Source organism: Zophobas morio, unplaced genomic scaffold, assembly GCF_036711695.1.
Source record: "Zophobas morio isolate AGI-343-1 ecotype UQ-CSIRO unplaced genomic scaffold, CSIRO_AGI_Zmor_V1 ptg000004l, whole genome shotgun sequence".
Taxonomy (NCBI): Eukaryota; Metazoa; Arthropoda; class Insecta; order Coleoptera; family Tenebrionidae; genus Zophobas; species Zophobas morio.
In genome coordinates this window covers 15,624,275-15,647,276 of record NW_026972109.1, presented here as the reverse complement: position 1 = coordinate 15,647,276, position 23,002 = coordinate 15,624,275, and the positions used below count along the sequence as shown (strand labels likewise).

Sequence of the window (23,002 nt, the reverse complement as noted above, 5' to 3'; positions counted from 1 at the left end):
CATCTAATCCTTCCCTGGCAACCGATAAGAAAGAAAGGAAGATGAATCGGCGAAAAGGCGCAGCCCTAATTTGCATTTTACACGTCTCCAGCAAAATCGAACGCCATGTCAAGACAGCGGATGCGTGTCAGAGGAACATGTACCAGAAGAGATGACTTTACACTTACGGTATGGAAAGTACAAGAAATGGATACGATATTATGGAAATGAATGGCGCAAGGGACTTGTGTGGTCCAAGATTTCATTACGATTGAATGCAAGCCGCCATAACGCAGCGGGATGAAATCAGTGATGTTATCCCGTCTTTAACATTGTATTGTAATCATATAAACGGAGGTGTTGGCGTCTCCGACATTCCTCATGTTACACTCATTGTTGATGTTTGACTTTTATTAAACACGTCATCGTTGTTGGATCAGAAAAATAATTAACTAGGTGTAGGCACTCACATATTCGGGTTTCAGTTTCTTATCGCCGCCTCGAAGCACCGTTCTTTCTAGTTTTTCTAGATTCTTCATCAAGGTTTCTTCATCTTTCAGTCTCAGCTCCTCGGAAATGATGTCTAGGTCTCTGACTGGGTTGATGTCACCTTCGACGTGCGTGACATCATCATCTTCAAAAACGCCTGAAATTAAAAGATATTTATTAGTGAAGACTGTGAAGTTATTATTTTGTAGTAGAATATAGTGTCGACGTTTGAATTTATTATAAAAATTATCCTTTTAAAATCCTCTACTATGTAGATTAAATACCCCGTTTTTTTTTTACAGGACGAATTGATATCTTCACCTATTTTTAATAATTAAATGTCCATTCTTAAGTACCACAAAAAATGGTCAAAGGTTATTTTGATAGAATTTCCCTCGCCTCTGAAGTACAATAATTCATCTATAGCATTTTCGAGAAGTTCAAAAATTTGATTTTGCGAGCCGTTCCTGATTTAATAAAATAAACTGACTCCTTCTTCATTAATTTTTTAAGTCACCCTGTATAAGCAATTCTAAAAAATATGAATGAGTCACAAATATAGACTCATTGTATTTTTATGCTAACGATACCTTTATAATGTCTGGAAGATTTCAAAGCATTCGGTATTGCAGCTTCAAAATTAAATTTTGTTTTAGATTGTGGACTCGAGCAATTTTCAGTTTTTTTACAGTATTTTTATTCTATCAACGTTTCGCCCTTATTACTTGGGGCTTCCTCAAGATCTCTAATAGAGGCGAAACGTTGGTAAAATAAAAAAAAAACTGAAAATTGCTAAAGTCCACAACCCGGATGAAGGAACCAAATTTATATTTACCTGAAGAAAATGAACGAAAAAACTATCACTAACAGATACATTCAAAATTAAATTGCAAATTATTGTTATAAAGTTCTGATTTTTTTTTCCAAAAATCTAGATGTGTCGGGTAAAAACTCAACACGGATTTATAAACTACACGTGTAACACTATGTTATTTTCTACAATTTAGAACTTATTTACTATATACAATTTTGAGATGACGTCATCAAATTGTTGGAGGGATGACAAGCCAAAAGTTGATTAGTGTTTTACCATCTACTTACATGATATTTCTAATATACATACAAAATTTGACAACAATCGGTACAGCAGTTTCGGAGATTATCTGTGTAATAAAAATCGAGACAGACATACAGACAGACGGTAACGGGGTACCACTTTTTTCATACTCTAGGTGTCGTGAAACGTCGAGGAAACATGAAACTGTCAAGGTGCCGGTTGGATTCGATTACTATACTTTCTTAGCTTACGAATCGCTAATTTTATACGTTGCATGACCACTAGAGTACGAAAAAGTAGCTCTCCCGTTTCCGTCTGTCTGTAATCTGTTGTCTGCCGCCTGTATCAATTTGTATTAGACATATATTCCGAAACTACTGGACCGATTGGTGTCAAATTTTGTATGTATTTTAGGAATGTCGTGTAAATGATAAAACGCTATCCAAATTTGGACAATTATCTCCACCCACCAATGGGATGACGTCATCTCCAAAAATTGCCACAGTAAATTTGTTTTTAATTGTATAAAATAAGATACCTACTTGTGGTGTATGATTCCATGTTGAGTTTTCACCCTAGACATCCAGATTTTTCGAAAATGCTGGATATGTTTCATTGTACTTCAGGCGCGAGGGAAGTTCTGTCGAAACAATCTTCGACCAATTTTTTGTATGTGAATTACTTGATTATTTGAAGCACCAGTTTACTTCTTCCTTAATTTGATAATCAACTGTAAATTTTTTGGAAGTTGCTATTTTTTCTTTACTTGTGCATAGTTATTTTGTTGCTGACGATGACGCTGTCATCTATTAAGACTTTAGGAACATATGATAAGTTTTATCTACAATGTTATACATCACCAGGATTTTCAATTTTAGTTTTATTGCTTTAGATAAATAACATTTTCATTTATTTTATAAATAATAATGAAAAATTCAGGCATTAATCACTGAATTTTTTTTGTACGCTTTTTTTATATACAATTTTTATACAAAAAAAAAGAATCTCAATATTACATTAACGGAATATTCAGTCTACCATACAGCTCCCCTGATAATTAATCAATTCATTTTACATGGGAGACTCCGCGGTAAATTGCAATATCTTCTTGATATTTTAATTTTTATTGAATGACTAATCAATTTTAGAATATTTTTTTAAATTATTTGTTATATCAGAATTCATAATCTTTTGACCTGTTTGAAATTTTGCCAACCAAGGTGTTCGGATAAATTGTACAGGACTCAAATACTGAGTTTCGCACGAATAATTAAATTAAAAATTAAATTAAATTTATTGCTAGGGCGATGACACTTTTACATTATCTTTAAAGTAATCACAAATTTTGTTTTTCGACAAACTAACAAATTTCAAAATAATCAGTCACTAATTTTTAATAAAAGGGAGAAATCATTCTAAACAACATAACAATGTTAGTTTTAAACTAAAATTATTTTCTAGCAACTCGTATTCTACATAACTGTACACAATAAAACTAAGTGTTTTATATTATGAGAGTTGTAGTTGCCCCAAAATTTATATTTTTCAAATAGATTGAGGCTATTTTTATGAAGTTGAAGCTTTAATTTATCACCATTGTATATTCAAAACCAAAACATATGTATAAGATGTTTGATACTTAAATGTCGAATGGCACCACAGTAGCAAAGGACTGTCATTTTATCGTCGTGATTTGTTTATTACATTTAATTATGCGTTTGTTTTATTTATTACGTCTAATAATAATAATGTTCATTGTGCGTTGAAGCAAAAAGCCATCATTACATTGATAACCCTTTGAGAGACCTTGAATAGATTGGTGCTACGAAACGAATTTTATGTTTAAAGCTGTTGCTCGACTAGGTACTATCTGATCCTTGATTTAAAAAATGTAAACGTTTTCCTCAACTTCGTTGTTTTCAGCCGTTAACCACATTCTGCCACCTATTCAATGTTTTACTCACGGCACAAATGAAAGATGGCGTCACAAGCGCTGATGTGGCTTAGGAACGCATTGCCCAATCCCTGTCCTTCCGACGCCCCCTTAACCAATCCGGCGATGTCCACCACGTTCAGAAACGCCGGAACCTTGCTGCAACAGAGTAAAATTTGTATAGTTAAACCCTAGTATAAACATTAGCGTTTGTCGAGCGCATTATTGCTGCATGTTTCGAATTCGCACACAACGGACTACATCAGCACCCTTTGATCCGGAGTTAATGAAGATCCTTTGTGTCCCGCTCTGCTGACCTCATCAGACTTGCAGATTGGCCGGGAGAGAGACGCTTTTCTACACGGCGTTTTACTGACGTTTTCTCCCCAATTTTATTTTATGGGGATGAACGCGGAGCAATCTGCCGTAAAAAGACGCCAGATATTCAAATGTTGAACGAAATCGCGCTCATTCCGGGCAATTCTGGCCCGAATCACAATAATTTTATTGCGCTCTCGACGGATAAATAACGATTATTGGCTTTCATGTTTGGCCTCCGACATACTTACAGAATATGCTCCTTTAATGGCACGTCCATAAATAATGGCGTACAATGTATGTTACTGCGTTCATTAAATGCGAGATGCGATTATTTAGGACGGCGATTCCTCCCAGACCACATTTTTTAAATCGAAGAAAACGAAGTTCGGACATCAATCGGATCTACCCAATTTTTATTTTTTTTATGGAAAAATTCTTATGGAACGCGTTTACGCTCTGAAGGAGTATCATTATTATACATACATTCCGTTGAACAAAAAACTGTCTTAAATCAGTTCCTCTGAAAGCGCAGGAACAGAATTTTTATGGGCGAATTTCGAGGCACGGATACCGGACAATCGTCGATTGAAAACTGCGAGTAATTGTGCTTAAAGCTCGACCGCCGAAATGAAAACGATCCGTAATCATAGAAATTCGACAAAATAGGACAAATTGGACCACTTGGTTGCGGTAATTGTAAGTTCTGGACTATAATTTGTCGCGATTTAGCAATTTATTTTCACATAAAGATAGGACAAGCGAGCTGAACGCCTCCGGGTGGAACGACCCGATGGCCACAGGATTAGAGACAAAAAACTTTTTAATCATGGGTGTATTAATTGAAATTCCCAAATTATGTTTATTTAAAATTGTTAGGAAGATTGAATGCGACGTCGCCGTCGGCGCCATCATTCGACGACGCCCCGCCTTTCAAACCACATTTAATTTACGTTATTATTACGTAAAACGGGGTAAGTTTCAGAGGAAATATGGCTTTTATCAACGCACAGTTGTCACGGCAGCAGATTGATGTTTTCTTTAATTTCGTTCGAGGGTAAGCATTAGCGCACATTATTGGAATTTCCGTGAGAGTTCTCGGTTATTAAATGTTAGAAATTTTATTATTTAATAGTAATTGTTGTTTCGAAAAATAGAAAACAACAAAATCGACTTTCTGCGATAACAAAATAACAACAGAATATTTCAAAATTACGTCACTACACGTTGCTTAAAGAATACAAATGGAGCAACAATATAAGTAATAATTAAGTAGGTATTATTTATTTCTGGTCAAACAAAGACAGCATAAAAAAATGATCGAAGGTGATTTCGACAGAACTTCCCTCGCCCTTGAAGTACAGCCCAACAAATCCCGCTTCTTTGAAAAATTATAAACAAAAAATTGCGATTTTAGTTTTATAATAACTTCTATCAAGTTAAGGTGGCGTAAATAACATTACTGCAGCTTTTTTGACTTGGTTCAATTTTTCATTTTTTTGCTTTTTTAGTTTATCGATTTTTCAGTTTTTCAATTTTCCAACTTTTGAATTTTTACATTTTTAGATTTTGCAATTTTTCGAATTCAAATTTGTCAAAAGTTTTCAATTTCTAATTTTTCAATTGGCAATTTTTCAATTTTTCATTTTTTGTTTCTTCAATTGTACGATACGTAACTTTTCGAGGTTTCATTTTTAAATTTTTGAGTTTTTCGATTTTCCTTCTTTTGAGTTTTTCGATTTTCCTTCTTTTGATTTTTCGATTTTTCGACTTGAAATTTCAAGACTTTTAAATTTTTAATTTTTTAAGTTTTTGATTATCCAGTTTTTTATTTTTTCAAATTTTCGGTTTTTCAAAGTTCTGATTTTTAACATGTTTTTTTCAAATGTGATTTTTTTAATTTTTGTACTTTTCAATTATTCCGTTTTACAACTTTTAGATTTAATTTTTCGGTTCTTCAATTTTTTTTTTCTTCAATTTTTGACTTGCAATTTTTCTAATTTTGATTTTAAATATGTAATAACAAATAAAATTTTAAAACATTTTCACTTTTTCAGTTTTACGATTTTTGAATTTCTCCATTTTTCAACTACGTGGATTTGCATTTTTTCGAGTTTTCAAGTTCAAATTTTCTAGTTTTTCAATTTTCCGACTTGACTTTCAATTTTTAGATTTTGCAATTTTTCGTTTCGGTTTTTATTTTCCTTATTTTTTTGACAATTTTTCGATGTTTCAAGTTTTCATTATTAAAATTTTTCTGTTTTTCGATTTTCCAAATTTTGATTTTTCAATTTTTAGATTTTGCAATTTTCGATTTGAAATTTCACGAGTTCTAAATTTTTAATTTTTCGATTATTCAATAAATTTTTCATTTCTTCAATTTTTCGGTTTTTCAAAGTTTGATTTTAGAACTTGCCTTTTTTTTTCAATGTGAAATGTTTCAAGTTTTGGATTTTTCAATTATTCCATTTTACAACTTTTGGATTTAATTGTTCGTTTTTTCAATTTTAGATTTTTCGGTTTCTTGATTTGTCAATTTTTGTTTCTTCAATTTTTGATTTGCAATTTTTCTAATTTTTGTTTTAAATATGTAATAATAATCACAATTTTTAAAATTTTTCACATTTTCAGTTTTACGTTTTTAGAATTTTTCTATTTTTCAATTATTGGATTTTAAAACTTTTTCATTTATTCGATTTCTCAATTTTTATTTTTTTTTTTATTTTCAGTATTTGGATTTGCATTTTTTCATGTTTTCAATTTTCAATTTTTCGATTTGCAATTTTTCGTTTCGGTTTTTTATTTTCTTTATTTTTATTTCAGTGTTCCGATTTTATAATTTTTGTTTTTTCAATTTTTCGTTCCTCCGATTTTTCGGTTTGCAATTTTTCAATTTTCCATTTTTTTGTTTCTTCAATTTTACGATATGTAACTAAATTTTTCAGTGTTTCAATCTTCCAACATTTGGATGTTTTAATTTTTAGATTTTGTAATTTTTCGATTTGCAATTTCACGAATTTTTAGTTTTTAATTTTTCACTTTTTCGATTTGCAATTTTTCAGTTCAGGTTCTGATTGAATAATTTTTATTTTTTTCAATGTGAAATTTTTCAAGTTTTGTTTTTTTCAGTTTTTCGAAAGAAACACTGAAAATAAAGGGAATGAAAAAACGACAAAATTATGATAAAAAATTAAGAAAATGAAAGTAAAAAATATCGAGACAATGAAAAATAAACATCAAGAACTTGAAAAATTGAAGAAACGAAAAACTGAAAAACTAGAATTTGAGAAACTAAAAAATCGAAAATAGAAAAATTTAAGAAACAAAAAATTTGGAATTGAGAAACTGAAACCGAAACATTAAAAAATGGAAAATTTGAAAATATAAAGAAAACGAAAAAACAACAAATTGTGATATCAAAAAATTGTGAAATCGAAGACAAAAGAAAAAGTGATATCAAAAAATTGGTCGAACATTTTTCGAAAAATTATAAGATTTGATTCTGGGACTTTTATTTTTTTTATGACAACCCTTACAACTTAAGATGAAGACAGGCACGTCATTTTAAAATAAATATAAAGAAGCATGCTACGGGAGGGTCATGAAACGTCGAGAAAACATAAAAGGAGTCAGTCGTCCAAATAATGTATGTTGTTTGTTTCATAAGCCAAACAGCGTTCCAGTTCGTGGTGTTACCCCGTTTTTTCGGGACTCGTAATACAAATAACTATTACACGCTTTAAACTCATAAAGCTCGGTCATTACATGCGTGGGTCGATTAGGAAAACACCTACCCTGATTTTTGTGAACGTGAAGTAGCTCACGCATAATTTGAAAAGTCAGATACACATCAACCAAGATCATCTCGCAGATAGCACTCGTACATTTACAAATAAGGCTTGCGGTACACAATGAAATAATTCCTTCCTAATGGAGTAATGTTCAGTGGTCATTACTAGAGTTTTATTTATTTACTAAGTACCACGCCCGCATATTAATCCTCAATTAAGCCCATATTTTATTTACCCAATTAAAACCAGATTAGGCCGAAAGTATGGAATGCGAAAAATCGAAAGACAACCCAAATTCGATTTTAATTCTCAAACGTTTCAACATACACAATCAGGTCTAGACCATTGTTGAATCAGAATAGCAGAAGCCGGCGACGCCTTTAATAACCCCTAATCTCGAAACGATTGAATTTTTCGGGTAGCAATTTCGTGAAACAGTCGTTTTGGCAAATAATGGAAACAAGGCGAGTCCTTATGGGTAAGGTAATCGGAGGAATTATCCTTCTCGTGTCGACTGACGGTCCGTCAACTGCCGTATAATGTTCCATCATGGTCTATGGCCTTTGACACGCGATTAGATCGGTTATGCACGAAAGATGTGTCGTAATTGGCTCTAATGTGCTCATACTCCCGATTTATTGATAAACGAAAGGCGTTTCACACCATTTGCATTTCTCCGAAAAGCGACCATCAATCCTATTCTAATTTGGGATGATATTCAAATGGCTCGGCCAAGTCGGTTCGTATTGTCCATCGAGGTAATTGCGGTAGTCTCCTCTAATAAGGGTGCCGCCAATTTAGCGGCGCCGGAACGACGGTGGGAACTCTACACAAATATTAGGACACACACTCAAAAATATTCGGAAAATTTTAAACTACCGTTAGGCAATCACTTATCCATTTAGCCTAAATTGACGCCGCAACAAACTCACTTTCAAAGTATCAATTTTATAGTTTTGGGTCATTAGAGGACAACTCACCTTACTGGCTTGAAGTATTCACACAGATAGTCGAAACGTTCGTCAGGGACGGGTACACGACGTGCTGGAAAAAAGACTATGAGAATATCACGCAAAAAAAATAAACATTTATCGAAAAAAAAATCTTTACAAATTATGTGACTCATATGAGTTGCGGATGACGATTCTTCTCAAATTGGGAAATTAGAAACATTGAAATTTCATTTGCTGCAGTTAATGCGAAAGAGTAAAAATTAAAATTTAAATATAAATATATAAAGAAAGCTTTATAAAATGTCAAATGTGAAATGTTTGTCTACTTTGATACAGCAATTAAATAATATTGTTTGTGTTCATAATAATGGCAAATTTAAATATCAAAGTGATGAAAGATCACTAATATTTTACTAAAATTGTGGAACCTTCCAAATTCTTTCGAAATCAAAGCACATGGATCTTCCAAAAAATTTTCAAATTCTTTGTAAAACAAAATATTTACCAGGGGTCCCGAATATTTTATCAAATTCTCACAAAAATAAGACACCGGAAGCCTAGAAGAAATTGATTTGTTTTATTATTTTTAAAACAAAACACAAAGGGATCAAAACTATCAGTTTCTTTCAGAATAAGATATCAGGGGTTCTCAAAATTTTTTCCAATGTGTGTAGGTTTGAAATTATTTTTAATTGTAATTGTTCTTTAACTAATTTTCCAAGGTAGCTGAAGCATGCTCGAAAATTTTGTAAGATTTTGGAAATGTTGCATAAAAATCCACAAAAATATTCGGTTTGAAGAATATTTTTTTTAATCCTGAAAATTTCCATATTTGATATTGTCGAATTTGGAAAAATCATAGTGAAAACCCTAAACTTATATACTAATTGTCGGTGTTGGAAAAACGGTAAGATTTTCGAAGAAATGAAGCCTAGAATAATTTCTGGAGGTCAGAATTTAGAAAAAAATCCCTTTAACTATTTTTCGAAGGTAGTCCAAAAATAGTCAAAAATTTCATAAGGGGGAGAGTATCGAAAAATTAAGCTGGAGATGTTGCGTAAAAATTCACAAAAAATTCTAAAATATAGATCTCAACGTGTTGACTCGAAAAATATAGCATGTTTATAGTCCTGGATCAATATTTTCGAAATATTCAGTTTCAAAACCAATTTTTTTTAAAATCCTGAAAATTTACATATTTCAAGTTGACGATTCTGGAAAAACGGTTGCAACTACACAAAAGATGTTGGAAAATATGAAAAAATTAAGAAACATCATCAAATTTTGTTAAGTAAATCTCTTTTGAAATTTATCGTGACATGAACGGAAGCAAACTTTTTTGGAACTTTCACACAACTACTTTAAGAACAACGATTAAAACTTGTTTCTTCTTCCTCTCTAGAAAATTAATGACGTCACACCTAAAAGTTGTAAGCAATAAATAAATGTTAAAAAATATGCTTTGCGAACGTTGTTTACTCTTCATATTTTCATTTTTAAATTTGTTTGTACAGGATGTTTCAAAAAATTATTAACAACTTGGTTAACTTGATTGATGAAATCAAAAAACAGTGCCATTTTGTATTTTCACTACTAGGCATCACTGCAAAACAACATCCATAACAATTTTTTAATAATTTAGCTAAGAAAATAGACTTAATTGAAAGCGTTTGAGGGACAAAGGAAGATATGTCTTAATAAATGGACACCAATTTATTCTAATATTGTTAATTTTGCTATCACTAGTAAAAAGAAACACTGGACAGGAAAACAAAACTTTATAATATACACGAACCATGAACATAAAATAAATTAAGTAAAAAACATTATATAATATACCAGAACATTTTCTAAGAAAATTGTTCTTCATCCGAATCCACTTCAACTTCTGTAGATGACGGGGTATCCGGCTCTTCATAGTAAACAATCGGATTCACGTATGTTTTCATTATCTCTAAATACTTCTGCAAATTTGACGCCCTTTCATTAAAATGTTGCATAGCCTTCTGATACTGTTTCATCTTTCTAGTGTTCGGATTATTGATCTTTAAATTCAAACCCACAAAAATCAACGCCGATTGTGCGATACTCAAACCAGGAATAATCGGTCTATTCACGTTTGCGCTGTTCACAGCTTGGACGATATTTTTCGAAAGATACTGTTCCAACATCCCAAGAATTGGAAGAGAGCGATATTCTAAAGCATCAGCAGGTATGTCATCGTCTTTATAATGAATTATCAAATGGCTAAAATCCTCCGGTTGAGTCATGAAGTCATGCACACAATTGGGTTTATCGAACATGTAATAACGATCTTTGTACGACACAACGAAGTCTTGCGTTCCTTGCAGTAAAACTTTCTTAGGAAAGTGGTTTTGGTAACACACCAAGCAGAAACCGTTTTCTACAGGGTTTTCTGGTACTTCTGTACATACTACATGTTTTGGTAGCTCCAATGGTAAGAGTGCATTACTGGGAGGGATGAATTGCTCTGGAGTTCTTAGAAAGATGTCTATGTGTTCTTCACAAAGCCAATAGAATTTTTTCCCATATTGGACCAAGCCAGTACGGTCTGGTGGATCACCACCGTTCATTAACTTATGTGTGTAGAAGAAACAAACTGGACAGTAAGTCTTGTATTGGCTTTGCCGTTCTAAGAACTCTAACGGCGTCACCAACATGTTGGCAAGACGTAATGGCCAATCTAGATTAAAGTGTTTGAAATAGTGTTTGCGTTCAAATATCACAGATAAGGTGACTTCTTTCGCTTGACTCCATACTCCCCAAATGCTACGATCGACTTTTATTTTGTAAATATTCTGATATTCTCTGTCGCACCACTCTCGAAAGAACGCTTGCGATTTTGACCAATTACTGTAAATATGCTGAACGAAACGTTTACTAAATTGCGGATACTTAGTATTTGGTTCAGCTACTTGTTTGCTTAATTGTTTGTTAGTGATATGTAAATCGAAGATCAAATGAGGCACCATTCCCAATCTAGACAAAAGTTCCATTTCTTTTATAGAATTCGGAAATCCATCAAAGATCAACCCGTGAGTCACACACTCTCCACAGAACGATGCCACGTGAACACAGTCCATGACTATCTCATCTGGTAGCGTTTCACCTTTTCGCAAAACTTTCTCTATCTTATTTATCAAGTTCGTACATAAGGGATTGCTCAAAGTGTGTCGAATTGCTTGTCCTCTACTAACCAAATGGAAACCTAAATCGCGCTTAAAGCGATTAGCTAAAGTCGTTTTTCCACTTTTGGGAGGGCCAATTACTGCAACTCGTAATGGGATTAGAGGGAAGTTAAAATCTGAGACGGATGTGTATTTCAAAGGGTCTTTGATGAACTGGGCGCGCTGTTTTTTACCTTGCAAAAAATAGATATATTGGCGATGGATCAGAGGAAACACGTTATTATTTTGTTCGTTTCCTATAGACATGTGAAGAGGATTGTGACCCTCATAGTACTGCACCGGACATAATCTTCCGAAAAAGCTACGGAAGTAGTACCCTGAGGCGAGTAACTTTTCGGCAGTATCTAAAGGCACGTCATAACAACGTTCAAAGATTGCGTTCTCTCGAAACTTCAGTTCGTTGCCCGCTATATAAGCGTATCGGATGACTTTTTCCAATTCTAGAGTACCGTCGATCTCTACAAAAGGTATGACTTCACTTTCACTTATGTTCTTTAATTCCTCGTAATGTTGCATGAATTTTTCGTATTTTCCTTCAATTTCGGCCGTATATTTTTCGATAGCGAGTTCTTCGGCTTCTTGACTTTCTTCGAAAACAGGCTCCGGAAATTCTTCATCCAAAATCCTCATTGTTTCGTCATGTTCTTGTTGCTCAATGACCGAATCGACACTTATTTGGGTATCAGAGGCGAAAGCGTTGGTTTCAGTTTCATCTTCGAGAGGCGGAGCTTCAATCCGTTCTTCCGTCATCTTCTTCGAGTAACGATTCTGGCGTTTGATCTCCATCAACTCGTTATAACGGGCGTTTCTCTTCGTTTCCCACTCATGTAATATCATCGAATTAATTAACTCATCTTCTTTGCGTTGTGTTTCTGCATCTAGCCTCCACTCATTCATATTCTTCGCCAACTCTCTTTTTAAATTCTCTTCCCGAGGCAGCGCTACATGTATGATCACATCCGGAATGGTATTCAAGAAGATCATATAGTTCAAGCAGCGTGGTTTAACCGGAAAACCGTTCAATACAAATCCTGCGTATTTGTACGGTTCCTCGAACCAGATCGTACCCAACAAAATATCGTACCAATGGAAAATAAGAGTATCTGATAAATCTTCACTATCTGGGTCCACCAACAGACTTGTATAACTAAACATACTGATCGCTTCCATTTTAATCTTATTAAAATCGAGATATCGTACACCTAGGTTTTTGGCAAGTTTTCTTGAAACGATCTCTCGTAGGTCCGAGTTGGGGCCTATCACACAGATTCTAGGAGGCGGATACCGCTCGGGGGGACAAATTTGCACTAGATACTTTCTGGGAAATCTAATAAAATCTTTCATGCTGCTTTCGTTCGCGCACAAATATACTTTATCTTTAAACTTAGCAGCGAACTCTTCCTTACCGCGTTGAAGTACAAATTTTTTTGCAAAAGTTACAGGACAATAATAGTACGTATCTCCGTATCGCCTATTTTTTGCAATTATGTCGTCGCTTATTTGATCGCCTCCTCCTCCTTCACCTTCGGCGGTTGGAATTGTTTCGGTCATGAACTGTTGCAATTCTTCGGCACGATCAGCGTCTGTAAATTCTGAAGCAGCCCTACGGTACCTATCCAGTACGACATAAAACACTTCTTCTAGTAGTTCTTCAACAGATAAGTTTGTAATATCGATGACGATAGGATTCACCTGTAATTCGTTAAGACCCTCACGCACTTCTTGGATTTCTTTTTCGTACATTTTTAACGCTTCTTCATACTTCAATGTTGAGAGAATGCGTTCATTATCAAGAACATCCTCATCGAAACAAGCTCCTAACATTGCACTGACAATATCACCCGCCATCTCTTTCCTAAACGTGTCAGTCGACTGAACTGACGGCGCGCGATAAGCGGCATCTCTTTCTCCAATTCGAAGAAAAAAATTTCTGAAATCTCGGTATTGCATAATGTGCTTGTTGGCTTCCTTAAAGCGGTCGACAAGAAATTTATAATCTGAAGTTGTCAGTATGAGTACCTCGTGGATAGGAAATTCCTCATAAAGTTGCTGTATTACACCTACGTCGAGTGACATTCCGTCGATTATCCATCCGTAGTACTCTGCGTCGTCGATAGCTTGGATTCCACGTGCGTACATATCATACACATTTTCTTTCGCTTTAATCTTCACATCTTCTATTTGGATTTCGCTGACTTTCTCTTCCACGTACTCCAGCACGAAAGGATCGTGAACTGATGGTGTTTCTGGGTATTTTTCTTGCTTCAATTCATCTGGAAGGTACTCGTTAAGAATATCAGGATCTTGCAACAACCTATCGCAGAATTCCTTATCTATCTGTTTGTGAAAATTTAAAGAGATCAACGTCTCAATAATAATCGATGCCTCTTCGTCTAGAGTGTCGATATTCGGTAAACTTTGTTGCATCATCATGGGAAATGAAGATAGCACGTCTTCCGTCTTCTTGGATTGTTGGTCCAACAAAATACTCAATTTTTGCAAATTTTGAACTACCTCATCCTTCCACTCTGCAATCTGTTGCTGGATTTCTTCAAATTTCGTGATTTGGTTCTCTTTCAAAATTTCCATAGCTTCCGCGATCGCACTTTGTTTCACTTGTTCTTGAAGTTCAACCAAAGCTTGACTTATATATTCCTTGTACATTTCACCCGGTGCTAGTACTTTGGAATTCAACAAGTATCCCAAACATTTCGCTATGGCCGATTTCCCGGACACCGGAGGTCCAATAACTAAGACGTTGGAACCGGGCTTAGGAAACGGTGGTAGCAAAAATTTACGCGGATTTTCGATAAATTTGTAATAGTTTTTTTCACTTGACATAAAATAAATTTGGTTTGCGAAGTGGACAGCGTATTTGGGAGAACCTTTCTGGTAGACGCTCTCGGACATGGAAACGGGACAGAAGGAGCCCCAGTCGGACCAAACCCACTGGAACATAGGACTTACGATGTCTTGTTTACGCAATTTAAGGAATGCTTCTTCGGGTGTCTGAATCGGTATTTCTTGAGTTCCTCCTTCACCGACTTCTTCAGTAGACGCGGGGAATTCTTGAGGAATCAGAACCGGTTGGAGTGGTAGATTTTTGAGTCGCAACTTGATCAGATTCAGCATTTGGGAAATGAAACATCGACTGTCTAATTTGATGTAGTACTGGTGCTCGTGTTGTAAAATACGAGAATCTAGGCTATTGACTAGTTCGTTGTGGTATCGATCGAGTTGTGTGCTCACATGTGCTGGTAGATTCTCCGGGTGCTTCACTATGTGTCTGAGACTCGGATTGTCGGCGAATGGGTTTCTTCCTTCACCAAACAAATCTTCGGTAAGTTCTTCATTAGCAGCGCCCGCCTCATAAAACACCTTAATCTTTTGCATATCGATAGTCTTGTTCGAATAAACATCAAAATAGTAGTTGTCTCTTTTCGAAATAACATCCGAGTTTCGTCCAAACAAATAAATAATAACGAAAGGATATTCAAAAAGGCCGAAGAGACAACTTAGTTGTTTTTCCAGATCCGTGGAAATGTCCGAAGGTCCACAAACTTGATCCTGTATACTCCACTCTAAAGACATCTCAATTTCGGGTTGGCTTAAGACTTCATTGTCTTCCGATTTTTCTTCTTTTATCATTTCGGAATCAACCTTACTCGAATCAACCATTGAAACCGCAACTTTCATTGAAATGTCAGTGATCTGCAGGGTCTGGTCAATCATATCTTCAAAAATCTCGCGCACGTTAAAAACTGCAGACTCCGAAGAAATCGGATCTTCTTCATAAAGGTCATTCGGAATTAAAGGAAAACCGCAACAGACAAACCCTCTATGCAATACATCTGGAAACTGCACCCTTCTCGCTAACAACCTGATTAAAACATCAATACCCACGGCTCGTCCACACCTCAGATTAAACTCAATACATTGTCCAGGACGACTGTCACGGGCTATTTCGCCCTCTAAAAGAGTCAGAGGATCAATATACACGCATTTCCAGTGATTCGCCAAACGTCTGGCCACTTCTTCTTCGCCCAATCCTGGTTTCCCCAAAACTAGGAAGCAGGTGGGTTTGGATCGTAGATACTGATGACGTGCGCGTTTGTCTCCATACTCGTTTATTAGTTGAGCGGCTTCTTTGACTACAGATTCGGATGAGTTTTTGGATTCGAGAAGATGGTGTACTCGAGCAAAGGCGTCAACGTCTTCGGTGAAAGGGTAGTAGGAGTTTGCTGCAGGGTACCATTCTTCGGAATCAGCGATTGTAACAGTAGAGCTTTTGAAGAGATCTTTTATTTCCTTTTTTACACCGGGTAAAAAGGGAATGAGGTTTTTTTTGAAAAGGACGGTTTGGTCGGGTTTTACACCAGAAAGCTCGTTATTTCTAATTATGTAATCTGAATATAGCTGGTCTGTCATAGCTGACGTTTTCAATGTTTCGAATATAACCGTGGTTACGAATCATGGAAAAACAAAATCGGTGAAAATATAGGCGTCGTCAAGTTCAGTATTATGCACACAGACATCAATTAATAGTATATTACGTAATAAGAGTTGTAAGAAGCATCTTTTCTACGATCACCACTGTAAATCGTTAAGATCACACAACTCGCTAATCATGTATGCGTGTCCTTACGCACAGCGTGCGTAAGAAAAGCAGATCGCACAGTTAGGGATTTTTCGATTTATTCAATTTAGGTTGGTAGTGAAAATGACAAGACGGACAGGCAAATACAAAATTGTGAAGCACTGTCAGCGTTACTGTTAATAAAAGAGGCATAATCAAAGAATTTGAAAACAAGAAAACGAACAAGGTAACATTTATTGCAAAAAATATCAACATTTCTCTCTTTTTACGGATTTTATTTAATTGTAGTCTAAAATGTCTAGCGATAGTGATGAATTAATGTGCACGCCGCCGGAAATAATTGAAAAGGCCAAAACGGCTTATCGAAAACCTATTGCCCGCAAAGTCGCGTGATAGGTATGAAACCGTCTACCACAAATTTATGGAGTGGAAATTAAAAAATAAAGTAAATTCGTTGTCAGAAAACGTAATGTTGGCATATTTTGAAGAGTTGTCAACTACAATGAAACCATCTTCTCTTTGGGCGATATATTCAATGTTAAGGGCTACAATAAACATAAAACATGACAAAATCAACATTGCCACTTATCCTAAATTAATAGCTCTACTAAAAAGAAAAGCAGATGGCTTTAAGAGCAAAAAGTCAAAAACTTTAACAAGCAAAAATATAAATGATTTTTTACAAAATGCTCCAGATACGCAATATCTATTTATGAAGGTATCTCACATCTATGTTATAACCTCATAAATATAACATTTTGTTTTAGGTGGTTCTTATCATTGCGGTTAGTGGTGCATGCAGAAAACAGGAATTGCGAAATATTAAACCTGAACATGTACAAGATACTGGAGAATCATTAATTATCACCATTCCTGATTCAAAAACAAAAACTCAACGTTCTTTTGTTGTACCTAAAACTTTTTATCCAACTTGTAAGAAGTATATGAACTTACGTCCTTCAGGAGATGATACAAAATCACTACCTTTTTTTTTAAATTACATAAACCAAAAATGCACCAAGCAGTGTGTCGGCACAAATAAGATTGGTAGTGTACTAAAAAATATAGCAGAATATCTTGGTTTACCAGATCCAAAACAATACACTGGTCATTGTTTCAGGCGATCGTCTGCCACCATCCTAGTTGATGCTGGTGGTGATTTACTAGCATTAAAAAGGCATGGTGGATGGCGGTCGTCCTCGGTAGCTGAAGGCTATGTAGATAATTCAGTGAAAAATAAAACCGACAATTCACTAAAAATCTGCGATAAACAACAGTCCTACTACATCAAATAATCATGTCACTATTTCAGAACATAATGTGACTGCATCCTGTAGTCAGAGTACAAGTAGCCACAAAACTAATACTACCGACCATTCCCTTGTGTTTAACAACTGTTCAGTGACAATAAACAATTACTACAAATAATTACAACATCTAATAAAACTAAAATGTTAATGTTCATGAATAAAATGATAGAAAATATTTTTTTCTTTGTCTGTGCTCGTAGAAAAAGTATAGTACATAATTCGAGTTGTAAAGCCCTTACGCACTCATGGAAATACGCACTCGCCGCTTCGCGGCTCGTGCGCAACTTTTTCCATTCGTGCGTAAAAATATTTGGGTATTAAGATAACTCTATTGGTCCCTATTTTTCTTTGCTGTTACGTGAAATGCCAGGAAAATAAAAATAGACACTCTCAAAAATGACCTTATTACAACCCTTTTCTGGAAAAAAATTAAAAAATAAATAGAACATATCTAACGTTTAAAAAAGAGGTTTTTTTTGACAATAATTTACTTGTTTATCAGTCAAAAAACAAAAACGAACCATGGAAGAAGGATTATTATAAAAAATCAAAAAATTCTGGTTAAAAGGCAAAGGTCAATGCATTTTTGGCTAAAACAGAAATAACGCATTATTACCTCAAAGAACTTCAAATTTTGGTAGTTTGTCTTATTTATTATTTTTATATAAATTGAATTTCATTTTAACGATTTGTGAAGCATCTGTAGATAAAAAAGTTGTTTTTCATTTTGGTATTGCAGCTATTTGACCCTTTTTTTGACAGTTATTAACTGTCAAAACAAACAAGAAACTCGTTGGTGTTGCTAACATCATTATTTTAAAAATAAATTGCACGGCTACTAGAGGAGTCTTTTTTTATGATCATATGGTATATTTACAAAGTCGCTGCATAGTAATTTTCTCTGTCATTGACTTTTAATAGCCCTCAGTATTGTCATCCTGTATTGCAGCATTTTTCGTTATCCACAACTCCCCATAAACATCAAAATGATTGTAAATTGTAGACAAAGTAAGTATTAAAGTAAATGAAAACGGCTTTTTGCTGGTCTTTATATGTGGAACGAAAGATTATGTTGTTTTTTTAATAAATTTGTCGGCTAATACAGGTAGATTGAGTCAAATTTATTGCAAACTTAATGGTTGACAATCGCACATTAGTTCAGCACCTGTAAGAATGCGGGCACTAACACTTTCATTTTACCGCATTAGATTAAAAAAAAACCGTCTACGACAAAAAAATACTTATTTTCATTGGGATCAATGGTGCAGAACGGGAAATTCTCCGCCGCCGCCGAGCTTTTGGTCAGAACGTTGAAGAAAGTCGATTTCCCAACATTTGGTATTCCAACGATGCCAACCCTCAAATTGGTGCCGACCCTGCCTATAAGGGGCTTCCTTTCCGGTTCTTGCACTTTTTTTGGTGGCATGATCTGTAAAATGCAACCAAACAGAATAATTTTCTTTTATTACAGTAACAATTGTGTTGAGATTTTATTTGTTTGATTTTTGTCTGCATAAAAGTCTTGAAGTTAACAGAAATAATAATAGATATTTTTTTGTGAGTGGTTGTATGGTAATAAAATTAATAATTTTAAAATTCTACAGGTTTTATTGCCCAAGTTGCAACTTCAAACCGTAAGTTAAAGTGGATGCACTAATAACCGTGCAACTAGTACATACATTAATTGGAAAGAACCTAAAAGATGGAAGATAGAAAGCTAATTTATGGAGTTGTTTATTTAAATTAGGGCGCCAGATACTTCTTGTGCCATGATAAAGTTAGGTTAAACCGTAAGTTATACTGGATTCCTTAACTTAAGCCATTATTATAGAACAGTTCTACCAATTACATATTGACGACAAACTTCTTTATGGTTGTGTACGTTTACGTGAAACAACGCCAAGATCTTGAGAAGTAAATCACCAAAATAAACTTAAGTATTTTACACCTGGCAATCGTTGAGTGGAAAAACAATGAACCTTCTAACAAATTTCCGGTAAACGGCAATCACAGATACGGAAATTGGACACCTACACTTTCGTATTCTATGAGCTATAAAACGCTAAGAAAACATGATAATAAATACTCGTATTTGATACAAATACCGTACCATACTTTCCTTAGCCGTAACTTGGGAAACAAAAAGTTGTTTTTATTTCCCTGTATTTTCAATTAGCGACGCTGTAAGCATGTTGCAGAGACGCAAGTACTTCAAAAAGTAGTGCGTATAAAGATTGAATTGTCGAGTGGAAATACTTGGAGAAGAACACACTAATAAAACGACTCAGTAAACGTAAAAGCGTTTGGTGCGATCCACTTGCGAATTTAGGGGGAGGAAATCGTGCTGACCGTGATGAGGCGACTATACCATCAACAGCGTTCGCTATTTTGTTTTGTTCCTTTATGGTTTATGAATATGTTTCATTTATGAGAATATATATAAGTAACAGATTGTGATAATTCAATTTATTCTTGTCATAGTTTTCTACACTAGTCATTCTCGTAGTAGACATCACAAAACGCATCGAAATGAAAGAAATGAGCAACAACAACTGAAATACTTTTGATTCTTAAGTTGGATCACAGTTTTGAGCAGATGTGATTGATTACAAACAGCCCGTGTTGTAGAAATGTCACACATATAAAATAGCATTAGTGAAAAAATTAGTCTACGGGTGACAACAATTAATATAAAATGAGAATATTCTGTTTTACCCCTTTAATATTAAGGGTTCTTGTTGCTGTTAACGTACTTCTTGCTTTTCTTTTAGTAATTCATACAAATTATTGATCTTTGCGTTCTACTGTTTGTTTTATAGTCACATTAAGAACACTATAAATATCATTCCATTAAAATCATTCTTTAAAAGTGTTTTGTATTAGTTTTATTTAATTTACCTTGTAGTTAAAGTCGTATAAGGCACATGAATCATTTTATAAAGATTATGTTGCATATGTTTTGAAGTATGTTAAGAGTTAAGTAGTATTCACAATATACTTGTTTTTTAAGCATACATAGAATATTGCAATACATGTTATTAAGTTATTACTTTATAACCCACATTTTATTACCTTGTGTCTGTTTGGTTCAAATTTCGCGCCAAAACCAGTAAAGGTTTATTTCAAGAAAAATACATTTCACCCGTAGGTCAAACTGTCATCCAAGTCATATAAAAATATTTTTTTTATACATAAATTAAATTTAATTTAACTGAAAATTAAAATTTGTATTAAATTACTTAATAGTAAATTCTTAAGAACGTTATATACACTGTAAAACGGTAATTAATTATAAGGCAAAAATTAGTCTACACAGGAGCTTCGTAGTATATTGATAAAAAATGTGAAAAGTAAAAGCGAAATGTTTCGATAAGAATTCAAGCTTTTTCTAATTTCTATACTTTAGAACTTGTCAATTTCACTGTTATAATTTTTTCATTGTAAAGAACTGTTCATGCTAGAAGCTTCTAATTACTTCGACGTGAATACCTATACTATGTAGACAATGCTGAAATAGTATATTGTAGTAAACCGAACATGGAGTTGGACTCATTTCCTACGATTGTGAAAGTATGTGTTCATGTTCTTGATTTCATAAAAGACATCTTATTGGACGTCACTAAAGGAATTTATAAAATTGAAGAACGTTACCTCATTCATTCCAGTATATAAAAACGAAATTAATATAATTTTAAAATATACACGGTTATTCAGGAGAAACTCCGCGCCTAAAAAATTCTTCGATGTTTCATACCACTCGAAAAAAAAACCAGTTGACGTAATATCAGTTACTTTCATGTTAAAATTGACATTTCTGCAGAATTGATGCAAAATATAATTAAACGACGGAAAGACATATGATTTTCATAGACGATCACTGTAGAAAAATATGGCTACTCTTTAGTATATATGTAGTATATATCAAATTGTATTGATGGTTGCGTTTTGAATTTGTTAATCAAGGAATGGGAAACTTCTGACCCTGTATATTTAAAACGTTATTTATTTTTTAAATGTTTTTTAAAGACACATGTTTAGTTCACAATTTCAAAAAATGCCAAACTGCCAACTGCATGAAAATAAAAATCACTGGAAAAAACAGTATTATAAAGCTAAATCTAGAATGTGTGAAAGTTCTTATACTAAAAAATGGATAACACATAACCACTTCCATGGTCGATGCCGTGTGCTTTTTTTACGACGAACAAACCATTTTCCGATATGCAAATCGGTGCGGTTATGCGTTCAAATAATAACACACATCACAGACTGCAACTTAATTTGCACAAAATAGCAATTTTCAATCTGATACCGAAATTGTAACTTAGGGATTTTGCAGAGCGTTCACCATTTTTAAAAAAGCGCTACATAATAATAAGTTCACCGTTGCATAGGCTGCAATTTCGAATTTACCATCAATTCCAACTTTCGTATTAATGTAATTTGCCTCAGTACGGCCTCGGGCTGATAAATGCGCCGTTATAATTTCGAAATTCACTGATTTAATCGATGATTTCGATGGAAATCGCGGATTGGGAGTGCGTCGGGTTCAAAAATACCGCATTTGAGTAGGTGTAGGGAGCACCGATAGATGGCGACAAGGGCTCCGGAATCGAGTTTCTATTATTACAGCATTCCAAGGAAATTATGAAATAAATTAAAATTTCTATTGTGGGCGATTTTTTTAATACTTGTTGAAAGGTTCGGTTCACACCATTCATAAAATGACGTTAGAATTGGGAATGAGGGGATTATTAATAAGAACAAACACGTGAAAGTTACTTAACCTCAAAAGATCAATATGTTGGAGGAATTGAATAATTCGTCGTTGTTCCAGTGTATTTTGGTATTTTTTATTTTGGGTTGATGGAATCATTTCATTTACTTACTTTGGAAAGGCTTGAGTTATTTTGGTTGAGGAAACACAGCAAAAATGAGATTTACCACAACACAAATCACTGCCGGTAACCTATATTTGACAGTTGAGCGATCTTTTTATAGAAAGGTTCTTAACCTTGCTAAAGGAATTTAAAATTATTCGCAGTCAAAAATTAATTTACTGTAATCTTGACATTCCACTTAGAAAATGTAACTGGTCAATTTAAAGACAATGAAAATTGTACAGTTAAGTACTAGTTTAATATATGCTTATTTTTAAACCTGACTGAATCTACTGAATACAATCGATTTACTAGGAATTCCAACTCGAATCAGCACCAAAATTTTGTTGAGAAGATTTTAAAAATATCATACCCACATTTTAATTTTTCTATTAATGTTCTATTCAAAATTAAAATGTGTTTTCCAAAATTATAGTAAATTTAACAATAAAATAAAATTCTTTTTTAATTTTATTAACTTGAGCA

General features: G+C 34.1%; 1 protein-coding gene across 1 annotated transcript in view; it reads right to left on the bottom strand.

Moving 5' to 3' along the window:
- The window catches only part of LOC135142961 (obg-like ATPase 1), a 31,854-nt gene extending 9,217 nt beyond the window's left edge, over positions 1–22,637 (bottom strand). Inside the window, exons 1-5 of the mRNA XM_064074784.1 lie at positions 22,526–22,637; positions 18,882–19,065; positions 8,548–8,608; positions 3,490–3,617; positions 450–625 (exon numbers count right to left, since the gene is read on the bottom strand). Of these exons, the coding sequence (XP_063930854.1) occupies positions 450–625; positions 3,490–3,617; positions 8,548–8,608; positions 18,882–19,062 (546 nt within the window). The 5' untranslated portion in view covers positions 19,063–19,065; positions 22,526–22,637. The remainder of the gene's footprint in view (positions 1–449; positions 626–3,489; positions 3,618–8,547; positions 8,609–18,881; positions 19,066–22,525) is intronic.
- Between the last annotated feature and the right edge of the window lie 365 nt (positions 22,638–23,002).